The sequence below is a fragment of the Rousettus aegyptiacus genome, unplaced genomic scaffold (genome assembly GCF_014176215.1).
Source record: "Rousettus aegyptiacus isolate mRouAeg1 unplaced genomic scaffold, mRouAeg1.p scaffold_m13_p_4, whole genome shotgun sequence".
NCBI classification, from domain to species: Eukaryota; Metazoa; Chordata; class Mammalia; order Chiroptera; family Pteropodidae; genus Rousettus; species Rousettus aegyptiacus.
The window spans coordinates 50,904,050-50,922,039 of record NW_023416307.1 but is presented as its reverse complement, the minus strand read 5'-3'; the positions used below and the strand labels follow the sequence as shown (position 1 = coordinate 50,922,039).

General features: G+C 34.5%; 1 protein-coding gene across 3 annotated transcripts in view; it reads left to right on the top strand.

Moving 5' to 3' along the window:
• Nucleotides 1–17,990, top strand: part of IQCG (IQ motif containing G) — a 43,862-nt gene that overhangs the window by 9,924 nt on the left and 15,948 nt on the right. For all 3 annotated transcript variants that reach the window (XM_016135216.2, XM_016135218.2, XM_016135217.2), the window contains exons 5-8: nt 1,882–2,010; nt 5,719–5,800; nt 16,704–16,865; nt 17,898–17,972. In XM_016135216.2, the coding sequence (XP_015990702.2) occupies nt 1,882–2,010; nt 5,719–5,800; nt 16,704–16,865; nt 17,898–17,972 (448 nt within the window). The remainder of the gene's footprint in view (nt 1–1,881; nt 2,011–5,718; nt 5,801–16,703; nt 16,866–17,897; nt 17,973–17,990) is intronic.

Sequence of the window (17,990 nt, the reverse complement as noted above, 5' to 3'; positions counted from 1 at the left end):
GAGGGTGTGGGAGGAGGGGCCCTCTGGTTAGGGAATTGTAGGCTGTGGCTCAGCCTCAGTTTTGCAACTGCAGCCAGTAAAAATCAACTGTTGTTTCTCTGCCGTCCCCATTTTTCTGCTGTCTCTGTTTCTCTGCCTTCTGCCCTGATGATTGGACACTGCCTGTGGAGTTCACAATTCTCTCAAGCAGGGCTGTTCAGGGAACTCACTGCTTCTTCTCCCTTCCCCCTCCTCCTACAGGGAGCTCTGGCTGCAAGAGGCAGCTTCTTTGTTTTTCCCAGTCAGTCTACCACTGGACACCCAGGGTTCTGAACTGTGGTAGCTCTTATGCGCAGATCCCACACTCAGACGTGCTGGTGTGCAGTTTGGGTGTTTTTGTTGAGTTTGGGGTGTTCAGCTTATTGTCGTTTCAAGAGGAGAGATCTGGGAATGTCTCTCACGCTGCCATGTTTAATCGAAACCTGTTCTTTTAAAAGAGAGTATAACATTATGAAAAGATTTTTGATAAATGAGAGTTTATAACAATTATCTCAGGCCACTAGCCATATCTGGCTTGTACTTTGTTTTTGAAAATAAATTTTATTGGAATATAGCATTGTTTATTTATCTACTACCTATTGTATATGGCTGCTTTCATTCTGCAACAGCAGAGTTGAGTAGTTGCAATAGAGAGTTTATTACCTGCAAAGCCAAAAATGTTTACTTTTCCCTTTACAGAAAAAGTTTTCCAACACTTGAATTAGACCCTTACCAGAAGAGTAATGTCTTGTGCTAAATCAGTCTGGCCCAGATTTGTGTACACGACAGAAAGGTGCCCCGCTTATAAATTGTCTGATCTAATTAACATTTTTGTCATTCTCAGTGTGACGTTCATATCTTTTCTAGTTTCTTGTCCTCAGTGTACTGAATTATTAATTGAATCTTTTTGTGCAAACTAATGTTAATAAGTTGCTGTGTAAAATAGTAAGTGTAATTTTTACTGACTCTATGTCAGAACATTAAAGAGCAGTTCAAAATTTTTTCTACTTAAGAGAATATAAAGAACAATGAACTAGGTAGGAGTTAGGAAACCTGGATTTTATAGTTCTAGCTCTTTCTCAAACTACTTGTGTGACTTGGGCAAGTCATTTAACCTTCTCGAAACTGGGTTTACTCACTCTAAAATGTGAGGGTTTTATTAGCTCTTTTTTAAAAAAAATTTAAAATAATTTAACTTTTTTCAAAATTATAAACTATTTCAAAAGTGTGGAAAAATATAAAGAATAAAATAATGAATACTTATCTATGTAACCACCAAGTCTTAATATTTTATCATGAGTGTTTTAGAGCTTTCTATTTTTTTTTAAATAAAATAGTTTAGATAAAATTGAAGCCTCCAATTCTAGTCCCCTCACTCTTCCCTCCTCTGAATTTGGTGTTTATTATTCTTTTGCAAATTGTAACACTTTTATTAGGCATGTATGTTTGTTATTTAAATGGTATATATAGTTTACATGTTTTTAAATGTTATATGTATATATATTATCATACTATACATTCAATGTTTGTCAGTCCTTGATGTGTAAACTTTTTTAGGGTAAGGAGGTTCTCTTTTACATCTAGTTTTCTAAGAGTTTTGTTTATTTTTAAATAAAAGCGTGTGTTAAATTTCATCAAATGCCTTTTCTGCACTCGTTACAATGATCATATGGTTTTTCTCTTTTTGCCTTTATTAATGTAATGAATTCTTTCACGAATTTTCTAATACTAAGTTACTCTGGCATTCCAGAAATAATTCCAACTTAGTTATGATTTCCTTATGGGTTTTGTGTTATTTCTGTAGCCCTTTATGAATGTAGATAAGTATATTCTATTAACTCGCATTTTTTTTTCTCCTTACAGACAATTTTTCAGTGATGTGATTACAGATACAATGCAGGAGTTGCAAGATTCAGGAACTTTCACTGACCTCCTGAAAGCTTTGAGCAAAGAGAAGGAAAATGAAATGCATTTCTATGAAATCATTGACAGGTCAGAGTAATATTAGGTTTATTTGTTTTATTGTATCTTAAAGTGCTATAAATCTCTTACCGGAAGTCCTTGATTTCTAAAGCAAATCACATTTGTGCTTTCCGGGGAGGATAACTGGAAGTCAAAAATTTGGGTTCTATTCCTAGTTCTGCTAGGACAATAACTCAGATTTCTGGGCTTCAATTATCTGTATCTACAGTGTACATTCCTTCTATCTCACAGTAACCTCTCCTAAGACTGAGTTCACTGAAAATTTCTGAACAATAACACGTGATAATAATAACAACAACAACAACAACAACAACAATAAAAACATGCCCAGGGAATGTTTCTTTTCCAGAGCCTTTCAACTGATTCCAAAGATTTTCATGCTTTAAGAAATTCAACACAATCAAAATGCTTTGGGACCAAGATAAAATTCTCTTTATATGAACCTTGAGTACTCACAATGGAAAAGTGTTTATCTTGTCTGTATAGGTGAGATTGTTTTTCCTTGAGATTTTCTCTTCCTTTGCACCTTAGTATTGGTAATAAATTCTGTACTAGAGTTATTATGAAGATTAGATTCATTAATACATAAAAAACACTTAAGCTAGTTTCTGGCACATAGTGCCTAATAACAATAATAGCTACATTTATTGCTGGCAAAGAAGGAAAGAAATGAGCACTTATGTACACTGCTAGTGGGATAATGAATTTGTATAACTTTTTGAAGTGATTTATCTATGAAAATAAAAATATATGACTAATTTTAATTTTATAATATTCACTATTACATATGTACTATTCCATAATTTATTTAACCATCCCCTGAGTTTGAACATTTAGGTTTCCATATTTTTGCTATAGCAAATAATGTACCAATTTATATCTTTGTACATAAAGATATATATCAGCAAATGTCTGAATCTGTTATTATTCCATTAAATTAAATCACTATGTGTGGAATTACAGAATGAAAGAGAGTGTCTATAGTTTAATGGATCACATAATGAAGCTATTAAAAGTATTGTTTACAAAGTTATAATAACATGATGAAATATTTATGCCACAATTTTAAGTAGAAAAAGATAGCCTGTAAATAATATAGTATTATCACATCTGTATAGGAAAACTAACAAAAACATGTATAGAAAATAAAAACTGGAAGGAAATACACCAATGTATTAACATATGGGTGTTTTTTTCCAAAAAAAAAATCTTTTACTATTTTAGTATTTTCTATAATGTCACGTTATTAAGGGAGAAAATAAACGTATTAACAAAAAAGCTAACCATATACATAACCCCTTTGACTCAGCATTCCTACTTTTGGAAATCTAGCCTATAGGAAAAAAAAATTAGTTTGTACCTGTAAAATATTTATTGCAGCATAATGACAAATATCTAGAAATAGCATAAATGTCCTTCGACAGAGGCATACTTGAATGATTGTTAACTTTATGAAACAAAAAAATACAGCTATTAAAAAGAATGAATTAGAGCTATATGACTGATCAGGAAGGAAGTTTCCCATACATAGATTAGTGAAAAAACATTATCATATATAGCATGATTTTTATCAAGAAAATCTCATTCATTTATGTAAGAAAAAAATGTGGAAATATGTAAATCAAAAGGTTTATCATTGGTTACTTCATAGGAGTGGAATTGGAGGGAAGAAGGGAGATGGCAGATTGTCCACTTCTCCTCATACATTCCTATTCTGTTTTGAAATATTACAATGTACACTTATTATTTTATAATTTCAAAAAGTTGATTAAGAAAAATAAAAAAGAAGAATATGTGGATCATTACATAAGAGGGCAAAAGTAGCCTAACATTCAATGTAGACAGTTTGCCAGTGATCGATTTTACATATGTGATTATTTATAATAATATCTTCTTTAAATTTTCTTCCAATTAGATAAATTTCAATTTAGACTTCTTTAAATTGAAAAATTATATTTAGATTTGGGCAAATTGATGACAAATGGTTTAATATTTTGTTCTCATATTTTTTAAAGTTACATACAGTTTAGTGAAGGGTATAAAATAGATAAGATTTTCTATTTATTATTTTTAAAATTTATTATTTTTTAATTTATTAATATCATTTTTAAATTATGATAACATTGGTTAATGAAATCCAGTAAGTTTCAGGTGTACAATTCACCAGTAAGGCATATATATTTTGCATTGTGTGTTCACCACTCATAGTTAGATTTCTTTCTGTCATCACATATTTGACCCCTTTAATCCCATCTACCTTCTCCCTTCCACCTCCCTCCTACCTTCTGGTAAGATTTTCTATTTAGTTTTTTATATAAGACAAGGCTCCTTTGAGCTGTCTTTTATACTAGGCCTTGACCTTGCCCCCTACCCCAAGAGAAGTTTCATAAACAGAGGGCCGGTGGGGAGAGGGATGGGGAGTGAGTGCTAATGAAAAGGGGCTTCTTTCTGGGTTGATGAAAATGTTCTGAAATTAGACAGTAGTAATGGTTACACAACTATGAGTACGCCAAAACCTACTAAATTATACTGTTTAAAAGGATGAATGATATGGTATTGATAAAGACTCTCTCATTGACCTAACTAATCAGGCTCCTCTGATATTTTCATTATAGCTGCCCGAGCTAAGACAGTTGTCTTGTTTGTTTCTTCCTGTGTTGTTTTGTTATTTTATTTGCTTTAAACATAAGTAATGGGATTGCTGGAGATAAACAGAATTTTGTTTCTGAGAGCAAATAGAAATGATAAAATAAAGTAGTTAAGTTCTCATTCAAACAGTACTGAGTTTGAATCCTGCTGTGCCATTTACTGTTTTTGTGACCATGGCAAGTGCGTTAGCCTGTGTCTTCTGAGAGAAAAATGCCAAGATGAGATTAGTCATGCAAATGTTTTAGCAGGGGAAACACTTGTGTGAGAGAAAATGGGAGGGAGCCTTCAGACTCAATGCTGGACTGACCCCAAGTGAAGGAGAGGGAAGGCTGGGTGGAAGAGACTGACTTGCAGTCTGAGGATTGTTCGGCAAGGTCATCAGGGAACCCTTGAGCCAAAGTCAATCATCAATGAAGTCCTAGTCTCCAAGGAAGGGCCTATGTTAGTATCCCTGCCACACTCAAAAATTGGCTAGAAGCAGACAGTAGGAAATGAGGCCTCAGAACACACACAAGGAAGGATTTCAGAGCCTCAAGCTAAAACCCTTGTTTGCTGACATTCCCTGTAGTTGGAAGTCTGTGAGACACATTCTCATGTCCACCACAGCATTACCTCAGCTTTCTAAGCTGCATTTCCCTCACCCGTAAAATAGGAATAATGATAGAGACTACTTCATAAAGGTTATTATGAGGTAAGAATATGTGAAGTGCTCAGAATAGAAAGGATTCTTCTTTTTCCTCTTCCTCTTCCTTCTCCACTTAATTTTTCTCCACAGCAGCTATTTTATATACAACACTGATAAGCCAGAAAATCCTCCTTCGATTTGCTAAAACAAATCACAGCCTTTTAAAAAGTGTCACTAAAAGTGTACTCTATGGACCAGAACCATTAATATCACCTGGGAACTTGTTAGAGATACAAATTTCAGGGCCCCATCCCAGAGGTACTGAATCAGAATCTCTGGGGGTGGAGTCCAGGAATCTGTTTTTGAAAATCCAGTATAATCCTTGTGCATACTGACATTTGAGAAGCACTGCTCTAAATGCAAATCATTCTTATTTCTTCTAGGGAGGAGAAAGGAAAAAAGCAAATAAAATCTCTTCAAAAGCAGCTTCTTAATGCCAAAAAAGAACGGCAAGTGGAAGTACAGGTAGGAATTACCTGGGCAGCACGAAAAGTTACTGAGCTAAAACAGCAATATAGAAGCCTTTTTTCTTAAACAAAGAAAAGTTATATATGAAAAATTATTGTTTCTCTTGGGGTGCCTTTACTATTGAAAATATAAAGAGAGTAACTAGGGAGTTGTTCAGGGATGTGCAAGTATGTCCAGAATAGGAATCTGGGAGACCCCAACCCTTTGGAGCTCTTAGTCAGTTCTTAACCCTCCCCTTCCACCCAGCCACATCCACCCACTCCTTCCCTACAGGAGACCTTGTCCCTGGCAGTCTCATATTTCAGCATCCCAGATGGGATACTATAGTTCCTGGTAAGATATTAAGCACATTACAAACCTCCTAATACATGATGTCATTTGTATTCTGTTTCAAATACAGAGTGAATTTACTGAGTTTTAATGGTCATTAAGACCAAACCTTATATCTAATTTGCCTCTGCAAGAAAATACAACCCAAGTTTAAAGCAATTGGCTTGCAAAACAATGTTTGGGCTACAACCTAGACAGTTAGAAGTTAGTTCTATTAGGATGACTATCAGGGAATCTTCATTATTTTTTACTTGAAAGTTAGAAGAATATTTTAAAAATGTATTTGGAAGAATTGTCTAAGAAAAGGTCACTAGCCTTTCTTCCAAAACACTATCTTTAGGTCTTCTGAACAAATTACTTCACATCCTCTCTTATTTTCTATTTACCAATTACAAAGTACTTTGGTATTATAATAACATCATTATTTCTATTAACCCTCCGTTTATACCTTACATTTTTTGAAAACCATTTTTCTTCTCTGGAAAGCTTCAAAACAACTGGTGTGTGCTTAGGTTTTTTCTCTAATGAATAGACTTTTTCAGATGTTTCTTAGCTTTTTTTCCCTGAAAACATCTGCCATTATTTAAGAATTCTTCTTACAATCCTTAACTGTTAAAATAAAAGATATATTAACTTTTTTTTAAGCTTCCAAACCAAACAGTATCAAAGGAAACCTCAGGTTTGGCACTCTGCCAGTTAACTCCCCTATGCTATCAGGACCACATTTTTTTCTTTCTTTAAACACTTGTTGATGATTGTATTTTCCAGACAACAGCTAACACTTGCTTATGAAACTTATCCTCGTGAATTACATTCTCAGCCATTACATTCAGGCAAAGTAAAAATAAAGCAAAGTATCACTCAAATATTTTGGTCATTAGTAAAGGAATAGATAAACCAGGACTAAAATATCTAAGGGAAACCTTGGAATAAAAAACAGCTATCAAGATGAAATCAAGTTAAATCTCTAGAGTTACTAAAAAACCAGTGGTCCAGTCAAGGTCGGAAAAGAAGTACATGAATACTACAGGCCTGTGAGTCAGAAAATGATGCCAGCAGTTAAGATGGTAGGTGTGTGGTGGTCACAGGAATGTGAGGGAACAATCAGTGTGTTAGATACTGGGTCCTACTTCCTACTGGGTCCCTAGGCAAAACAAAAAAGTCACAAAGAAAAAAAATCAGATTGCTATAAAACTTCTGAACATTACCATACAAAGCAAATGACAGTGGAGCAGCATTTTCATGAAACTAATGGGGAAAAAAGAGAACCAAGGTCAATATATAAAAATCAGTTTATCTTCTACACACATCAGCAGCAGACTTCAAAAAGGAAATTGAAAAAAATATCTATTATTATAATAGCATCAAAAATATCAACTAGCAATGAATCCAACAACAATAAAATATACAGAATTTCTTTGCAGAGAACTATAAACAATATTGAAAAATTAAATAATATTTAAATAAATGGAAGACTCAAAATTATAAAGATGTCAATTCTTCCAAAATTGATCAGTACACTGAATTCAATCCCAATCAGAATCTTGATAAGACTTAATTTATTCTCTTGTGAAAGCTGGCAAACTGAATCTAAAATTTATATTGAAATAGCAGGATCAAAAATAGGTGAGACAGTATTGAAGAGGAACAAAGTAGAAGAACTTGTTTTTCTAAATTAAAAAAGTGTATATTAGTGCGAGGCTTGAAAAATAGAGCAATGGAATAGAATATAAACAGAACCATTGATAACAACAGAGGCACCCAGAGCAGTAGTATTTTTAATACATGATGCTGAAGGACTTGGATATCTATATGGAAAATAACTAAACTTTACTCTGACCTGACACCATATACAAAAATCAGCGATTATACTTCTATATGTGAAAGGCTAAAGCTTAATATTTCTAGATAACATAGGAGACTATTACCTTGACTTTGGATAGAAGGAGATTTCTTAAGTCACAAATGGTAAAGTGACAAAAGAAAAGTTTGAAAAATTTGACTACATTAAAATTAAAAAGTTCTGTTCTGTTCATTGAAAGAGGCTGATAAGGGAGAAGATACAACACATAATCAACAGAGGGCTTATATCCAGGATATAAAGAGAAGTACAAATTAATGTTAAAGGGATAGACACCTAATGGAAAAATAAGCAAGAGGGTGAAGAGGCACTTCAAAAAGAGGATATCCAACTGTTAATTAACATATGAAAGCGTGTTCAATCTCAGTTGTCATCAAGGAAATGTAAATTGAAACCACCAGAAGACGCAGTTACCTTCTTATTAGAATAGCTAGTTCTATTATACTGGTATTATATTTGGTATTAATTTATAATACCAAATGGTGATGATGTAGAGTAATGGGACTTATAATACACTAATGCTGGATATTTATATTGGTAATACCACTCTGGAAATAGCTTAGCATTATCAAAATTGAAAAAAAAGATATATCTTATGACCCAGCAGTTCTACCCAATAGAATCTGTGTGCATGTGGAATCATGTACAAAAATGATTAAAAAGCATTATTTGTGATAGCTATAAGTGGAAACAACCAACATAGTTATCGAACATTATGATAAATTCATTCTATGGAACACTTAAGTTAAAATTAATGAACTATAGCTACTATATCATAATGTTAATGTGGAGCAAAATAGTTCAGATATGAAAAGATATACTGGATTTCCTTTTTTAGAAAGTTCAAAAACTAAACTATACTGTTTAAGGACAAATGATAATAAAACTATAATTAAAGTGATAATAAAACTATAATTAAAATTACCATGAAATTAAGGAGAATAGATACTTTGGGGGAAGAGAAGAGCTAGTAATTGAGGAAGGATGTAAGAGAGAACTCATATCTATCCTGTTCTTATCCTGGAAGGTTATTATGTGGTGTTACTTTATGATAACTGAGATAATTGAGATATACATTTATTTCTGTGCACATTGTGTTTTTACATATGTTCTGTATTTGACACACAGAGAATTAGAAAAAAGTAACTACGTGTGTTATATGTTAGAGCATAGTATAGGGGTTTAGGTTTGCATAGAGAAAGGAGCTTTAACTAAGGGTAGTAAATAGAGGAGTGACACTGCAGAAACCATACTTAAGCTGATTCTTAAAAGATGTCTACAAATTAGCTAGGTGAAGAGGAGAAGAGTGTTTTGGGCAGGTGGAGCAGAAAAACATGTTTGAAGATTTTATTTTTATGTCTTCCTGACAAATTGACTGTTTTATCATTATAAAATATTTCTTTTTACATGTGATAATACTCTTTGTCTTAAAGTATATTTTCTCTGATATGCCATTCCTTATGCTTACTGTTTGCATAGTATATCTTTTATTAGTCATTCACTTTAACCTTTTTGTGCCTTTATATTTAAAGTACATCCCTTGTAGAGAGCTGTAGTTGTATCTTGCTTTTATTTCTTTTATGCATTCTAACAACCTCTGCCTTGTAATAAATGTTTAGTTCTTTATCATTAGTGTAATTATTGATAAGTTGTTAGAATTCTGTCTTTTATTTTATTGTTTTGTTTTTTGTTTCCTTTGATTTTCATCTTTTTGTGACTTAATCTGAATTATTTAATTTTTTTTTTTTTTAGATTTCTATTTTAATTTATCTATTAGTCTTTTATCTATACCTCTTTACATTTTTTAAACAAAAGGTTCCTCTAGGGATTTGTTTTCACAATTTATTTAGCATTAATATTGTACTTCTTCACATAAAATATAAAAACCTTTCACCCTTGTTCCATTTCTTCCCTTCCCCTCCACCACTATCCTTTATCTTATGTGTCTGTCCTGTATATTACATTTAATGTACTTTACAAATACCACAAGACAAAATGTATAGTTTTTGCCTTAAATAGTTATGTGTGTTTTTGAAAATTATGAAGAAAAAAATTGCCTTGTACTTACCCAGATATTTATCATCTGGTGTCGTTTCCTTTCAGCCTAAAGAAAATCCTCTTAGTTTTCTTTCATTTAGAAATATTTTTATTTTGTTTTCATTCTTGAAGAATTTTCACTGGGTACAGAATTTGGGATTGATAGATTTTTCTTTCAGCTCTTTAGAGATATCTGCCGCCTTTTGGCCTCCGTTATTTGTTTTGAGAAGATAGCTATTCAAATCATTGTTCTCCTGTGTTTGCTTTTCAAATTATATTTTTATCTCACGTTTCAGCAGTTTGACTATACTATACTTAGATGTGATTTTCTTCATATTTATTCTGTTTGGGTTTCACTAAGATTCCCGAACATGTACATTTGTATATTTCAGAAAACTTGTGAAATTTTCAGCCATTATTCTTTTTTTCCCCCAATTTTTATTATTGTGGTAAAATATACATTACATTTACCATCTTAATCATTTTTAAGTGTACAGGTCAGTGGTATTAAGTATATTTTATTGTTGTGCAACCATCACTGCCATCCATCTCCAGAAATCTTTTCATCTTGCAAAACAAACTATAGCCATTAAACAATGGCTCCCCACCCCCACTTCACTAGACCCTGGAGACCACCATTCTGCTTTCTGTCTATGATTTTGACTATTCTAAATGTCTCATATAAGTGGAATCATACAATATTTGTTTTTTCTGATTGTCATCCATCATATTTTTAAATAATTTTAATTCCATTTGCTTTCACCTATGGAACTCAAATTACCTTTATTTTGGATCTTTTGATATTGACCTGCAGGTCTCTCGTTAATATTTTTTTCTTTTGTTCATCTGATTGAATAATTTTTATTAGTCTATCTTGAAGTTCACTGACTTTTTCTCTATCATTTCCACTCTCCTGGTAAGCGTATCTGGTACGCTATTTTGTTTTAGTTTATGTATTTTTCAGTTTTAGAATTTCCATTTAGTTCTTTCTTAGAGTTTATATTTCTCTGCTGAGATTTCCTGTCTTTTCATTTATTATGAGCACATTCCTCTTTAATTTATTGAGTTTTATCTAAAAGCCTCGTCTGCTAATTCCAAAATTTGGGCATTTCTGTTCTACCTCCTAAGGCATATTCACATTTTTGTTTTAGTAGTCAGGTGACTTAATTAAATTCAAACTAAAAATTCTTACTTACAGTGGGCAGTGCTCCAATGTCAGTTCAATTCTTTTATCCTTAGCGGTGTTAAGGTGCATTTTCCCTAGTACCTATATGCGTCAAGAGTCAGCCAAAAATTTGGACAGAGTTTATACACAGAACTTGAAGTTTATTTTTTCAAGATTATTTAAAATGATGTGGCCGTGATTACCCCCAAAATCTTTTTTTTTGTTATTGTTGTTGTTTTATCTAAAAACACTGGAGGGTTTGAATTAGTTTTAGCTGCTCCACACACACCAACACCACCACCTGTCCCAGAATGCTGACTGTGGTCTACTAAAGGTCATAAAAAGTGAGGGACTCACCCCATGTATGACCCATCTTACAAGTGTCTACTCCCTCCTGAATCTGTCTGATTTTGTATGCTCTCCAATGCTTTTATATAATTTCCTTTTGTATTGTGTATGGGGTTTATAGTATTGTTTTGTTTTGTTTTGTTTTGTTTTGTTTTGTTTTGTTTAACTGTGCAGGGTGCAGATTGTGGAAGGCCTTATAAGCCATGCTTTCTGGGCAAACATCATCAACGGGTGACATATAGGTAGAGGAGGCTCATCATGTAAGATATCTATCTATTTTGTCTCTGGAGGTTTTGGATCATGTTGAAATTCTTGGATTGTAGTTTTTGTTTTGCTTGTTAGTGCTATGTCTAATCTGCTCCAGACCCATAACTTTTTGTTGGTCTATATAGTTCCTTAAAGTAGTTGCCCTTACTTCATCTATGACCTTCAGTGTGTACAATAAATACTTCCAGTGCTAGAGCTGCCACTGAGATGTTTAGCATTTGGGAGATATTATCAAAACAGGATGCCAAGGAGGAGGACTTATTTCCCCATTGGGCCTGGGAGTTCTCATTTCCCTTAAATTTTGAGTGCTGGATGGTTGGAGATTGTATGTGTAAATAGATACAATTTATATAATGGTATATAATGATAAATTGTATATATGTAGCATCTTCTCTAAGCTAGAAGTCTGAGCTTTTGAGAAGAATCTTGGCTGATAAGGAAGAGTCCTTCACTTTCTTCAGCTTTGCCATGGTTATTGAGGTTAGCTGTAGTAACCAGGCAGGATATGTACCCACTCCTGCTCATTTTGACTGGTTGTAAAAGGAGCCAAAGGGCACAAAACTGGATATCCTGGAACCTTGTAATCTTATTGCAGTAGTTAGAAGGATCTTCCCAATGGTGTTCAGTGATTCTGAGTACAAACTCTTACCCTTTAACCCTTATAGTGCCCTACTTGTATTCTGCTGGATGAAAAGCATTTTGTACCTCCTCTTTAGCAGGGGCTAATAACAGAGATTTGTCCTTAGATCTGGGTTCACATGAATGTCTAGACTGGGTGGCTCTAAGCTAACTGCAGTACTACTAATTCCTCACCCTTTTGTTCTTTAACCTGCAATCCCATTGCCATCCATGGTCATCGACTGTAATTTGGAAAGCTCAGTACTATCCTGGAAGTTATGCATGTTATCTTAAAACAGGCCTGAATTACTCCACCCTCGAAGCTATACCTTGCTTTTCTCTGGCTACCTATCACTACTTTTGCATGTTACCTGGCTCTTTTCTTCACTCAGCCCTCCAGCTTTTTGCACTCTTTGATGGCTCTAATTTCCTTTTGGGGGGGGGGGGCAGATATAGAGAGATTACCAAAGAGAATAGGTTGAGATGACTGTGATGATTTCTATGTTCCACAACGGATTATAGAATTAAATGAATATGTAGAAAGCATGCTTGCTAAATTTGCAAGCAACTTAAAGCTGGTATGTGTTAAATAATAGACATCAGAGTACAAAACCTTGTTGATTATTAGAACACTGAACTGACTCCAAGAACCAAAGGTGAAACTAAAGTCCTTAGAAGAATCTTATAAATTGAGAATTGTGAAGACCTAACTTGTCTTCAACAGTTTCATGAAAGGGTTAGCCAGTTTCTAAAATGAGTACCTGAGGTTTGGTCCCCACCACTGGTTGTTGCAGTAACAGCATTTTAAAAGGTGCCTGCCTTCTCTTGTCTTCTTTTGACTTCTCAGAGCTTTCCTTTCCTAGTACTTATTCTAATGGCTTGTCTTCAGTCTTGACAATCATTACAACATATTACCATACAGTTTGGAGTGCTTCTTCTTTATTTTGGTTACTACAATTTGTGGCACCGTATAGTTTTTATACAACAGGAAAAAAATATTACCCTATCTTTTATTGTGGTTAGACATCTGTAATAGTGTGTCTGGTTTTAGGCATCATGTTTAAGGAGTTTACTCAGAAGAGATCAGCCAAGATAGTGAGGTGTGTGGAAACTTTATTACAAAGGAAGGAAAGAGGAAATTGGTACAGTTGGAAAGGGAACAGTTCAAATGGAAATGAAATCAGTGGTGGATTTGGAACCTGAAACATTAGAAGTTTGGACTTGATTATGTTTCATCCGTATCTTAGAATGGGAGACTTTGTTTAGCTCAGACTTTATTCATAGGCTGTTATAGAATCAGCCAGTGTTCTTAGTCATAGACAGACAAATACAAATGTTAATTTAATACAGAACTGTATTTTTTTCTGTGGCTTTTATCATTTTAATAGACCACACTCTCATTTTCCTTTTTCCATCTAACCAAAGAAGGCAGCTTGAGGTGTAAGACAAGTTCCAACTTCTCTAGACAGTAGCTTCCAAAAATTCCAGGAACCAATACTCTTGTCTCTATTTTGTGCTCAACTATGAAAACAGACACTACCATTAAAAGCCTTTGGTTCACAATGATGTGGCAGCCATCAGAGCCTTATTAACTTTAATTGGTTGACTGCTTCTTTCCATTACTAAATTATTCTTTGAATATAAATAACAAGCCCAGAAATTTGGATCTGAAGGAAGTTTTGGGATGTGGTAGCAAAATTTGGTCTGCTACAAAAACCGACAAATATGCTGCACCGTCCACAGACCTCGATCATGGGGAAAGCTCCAGACACCATAGTTATGATGGTGGGTTGTAGAGGAGACAGATCTTTTCTTAGTGAGAATCTTAAAAGGAATCCATACAGCTCAAGACCCTTGGCCCATATCTTATGCTTCTAGGTTGACTCTTTTTTGCACACTGGGAAGATAAAGAAATAGAGTGATATTTCAGTTCCTTTATTAGTGTGGCTTGATCATCATTTTGTAATTACTAGCCTGTCAGTATTTTATATCCTCTTCTGTTTCCATATTTTCACCATAGAAGTCTATAAATTTGTATAGAACAGTAATATAGAAAAGAACTCAGAATAATCAGAGGCCCATGGCAATAGCATGAAAACCAGACACCTTTGACTTGGCACAGTGAAAATTGTAGACCAATGTCGTATGCCCTTATTAGTAGTTACATAATTTGATACCTTCTGTTTGCCATAGCCAGAAACTCCTAGGGTTTTAACTCTGCATTTCTGATCTTCATATTGTTACTCTGAAAGACTTAGTATTCACTTTGATAAAGGAAGTTTACCAGAATGTTCTCTTGAGTTTTTGAAAGTATATTTTTATATGGACACTAATGAATACCTAACTTTTTGACATTGTTAGCTTCTGAGAGACAACTACAATTATTTATGTGGGCTGAGGTTTTCTGGAAAAGGTTTTATGGATTTAAGTGACATATAAGCTGGACCTGGAAGAAAGTATAAATGATTAAATAGATAAAATATTCCAGTTGATGAAAAAATGAAAGCATCACATTTCATTTTAGCTGAAGCCTTCCTAGAGATTCAAACTTTATCAATGACTGCCATACAGTTTGGAACTAGAAGGGGAAAGAGAAGAGAAATTAAGAAGAGGGAAAAGGAAGGAGACTGCAGAACAAAGGGAAGGAAAAAAAGTGAGGCAAAATAGATATCTCTTAAAATTCATTTAATGAACATTTATTTAGCATCTAAATTATACCAGGCACTGGAAGGATTTTACAGATGAGAAAATAGTCTTAGAGAGGTTAAGTAATTTACCCACAATCCTACAGCTTATAAAAAGTTATGAAGTACTATAAGATGTGTTATCAACTGGGCTTGTGGCACATTCTCTGTCAGAAATACTTGTCCCTTTGTGATGGCTCTGATACAGTTGGAATAATTGCTGTACCATTGGAATGATTCCATAGAGTTACAGCAAGAAACCAGACAAAATGACTTGAAGAATTCTTTTCTGACTCTTTAAACTGGTTTTGCTTTTGTTATGGATGATCTTAACCAATTCTGCTTTGTTTCTTCTAATACTTAGAACTAATTCCGCTAAGCTTACATAGTAAGGTTAAAGTTGTTTGATATTTGGAGAAACAGATCCTTGATTAAAGCCATGCATATTTGTTATTAGTCGTATGTTGGGCTGTCAGCTAACTCTGATCATCTTTCTGTGAAATTACTCACACTTTGTCTGATTCTTTTCAAACAATCAAAGTTACCATCCTGACTAAAAGCCTTTCAAGGCATTTGGAAGAAAATTCAAACTTCTTAATAGTGCTTCTAAGATCCGGCATGTTTTGTTCTTACCTTGCTCTCTAACCTCATCTTGACCCACTCTCCACCCTCACTGGACTAGAGCCTCCAGAGTTTTCTTGTAGTTACTGGAGCATATCCAGGTCTTTGCAGCCTCGGGACTTCGGCATACACATTTACTTTTCCTTAGAATTCTCCTTGATCCCACTTTTCAGGTGACCAACATACTTATCCTTCTTCAGGTGTCAGATTTAAATTCTTTTCTCAGAGGATCATTTTTAGACCATCCATTCTAATATAGATCTTCCTCGTTATTTTCTCCCATAGCCTGTTGCCCTATTCTTTCATAGCATTTTGCATCTTTAAAATAGTTTACACATATTTGTTTGTTTCCTTTTAACCCTATGTCTCTCACTAGATTTTAAGCTTTATGAGGACAAAGACTATGTCTATTTAGGTCTCTACTATTTACCTGATGTGGTACTGAATAAATATTTTTTTAAATAAATATCGTGACCTTAAAATTGCCAAGTGCTTTGTAACCTGCAAAGAGTTTTCACACATAATCTCAACTAATCTTTACAATCACTTTCCGAGATATCTCAGGCAGGGTAGATATTAATTTTCTGTTTTATGGAAGGTAAGACTTGGAGAGTTTAACTGACAGCCACATTCACGAAGCTGTTGGGGCTTGGGTGGAAAGTCAGGTATTTTGATCACTTAGACTAGTGCTTGTTCTTCCAAGAGAGTACTGGGAAATCTTTGTGGGTACAGAGCACCCAAACTGTGCTTAAGGGAAGGTTCTCACAGTCCTTATGCTTATAACTGCTTACCTTTCATTTTCCTGTAAACTATCTGTGGTGATTAGCTAAACTTCCCATAGTGTGATAGCAGAGAAATAGGTCCAGTTCCTTCCTGATTTATAAATACAAAAGATAAGCTTAAACCACTGACTAAACTGTATGGAGGTAGAATGCATTTTAATCTAGAAACTTGGTCTTACCTCTACAGAGTCAGAATGAATATATTGCTCACCTTAAGGACCAGTTGCAAGAGTTGAAGGCAAAAACCAACATGGAGAATCGCTACATGAAGAAAAATACTGAGCTGCAGATTTCCCAGACCCAGCAAAAATGTAACAAAACAGAGGAGTTCTTGCTGGAAGAGATTGAGGTAATCACTGCTGTATTAGGAATGAGCCAGGTAGATGGCATTTGAGCTGTTTCTCCTGATAATTACCTCAGCTAACAAAGAGGAAGGGAAGGGAGATTTTCCTGATTTTTGCTTTATTCTCCTGCAGCTTTATTCTCCTGACATTTGAGGTTAAAAATAAAACCAGACTGAGGACTTAACACTTACAAGCAGAGAGTCTGATGATCTGTAGCCTATACATCTCCTGGTTTGTTTGTTTTTTGGGTAATGATTTTGAAAATTGGTTGTACTTTCTCCGCTTGGTCATTTTATTTCATAAAACCACTTGCCACTTCTTCTGGCAATTATAGGGACAGGATAAAACAAGATACTTAGTAACTGCACGTTTTTGTTGCTGCTTTCCTCACACAACCAGTAGTTTTTGTCCCTCCACTAAAAAATGGAAATCTAGAGAGCCAAACTTCATTCACACCTAAATTTATAGAGACGAGAAGTCACAGTGAAAAATGTCAGAGGAAAGAAACAAGGGGAAGACATTTATGAGAGGGCTGAAGGCTAACTGGCTAAAAGAAGAATAGGTAGGCAAGAGAGAGCAAACTCTGTTCAGTGTGTCATCTGTGTGCAGGAGGACTCTTTTCTCTGAGCCTCCTGCTTATTTGAAAGCTTAGTTCCCAAGTGCGGCATAAGACCATGACAGCAAACAATTTTCTTGCACTTTAGAATTTCCTTTTCTAGGGCTAACGATTGTGTTCTTGAAGCATTGTTTCTCTCCTTAAATTGGCACCACTTTCCTGGTAACAAGATTATGGCCCTTTTGTTCTGGGCACTTGTATATATCTAGCACAGTACCTGACACACAGCTCGATTAGTCCACAATGTTTGTGGACTAATCGAGTTGCAGGGAACTGAATTGCAGTTTTGGAGCAATACTGCGGAATTCAGGGGATCCTAGCCGATAAAGAAAACCTGTGTTATGATCACAGCTATACCACTAATCTTGAGAACTTATTTCCTGCTGGTAAGATCTCTGATGTTGGTTTATTGTTCCCACAGAAGCTAAGGTTGAAAACTGAAGAAGAGAACCGGATTCATATAGAGATTGAAACGTTCCTCAAGAAGGAACAGCAGGTGAGTCACCAAAACCTT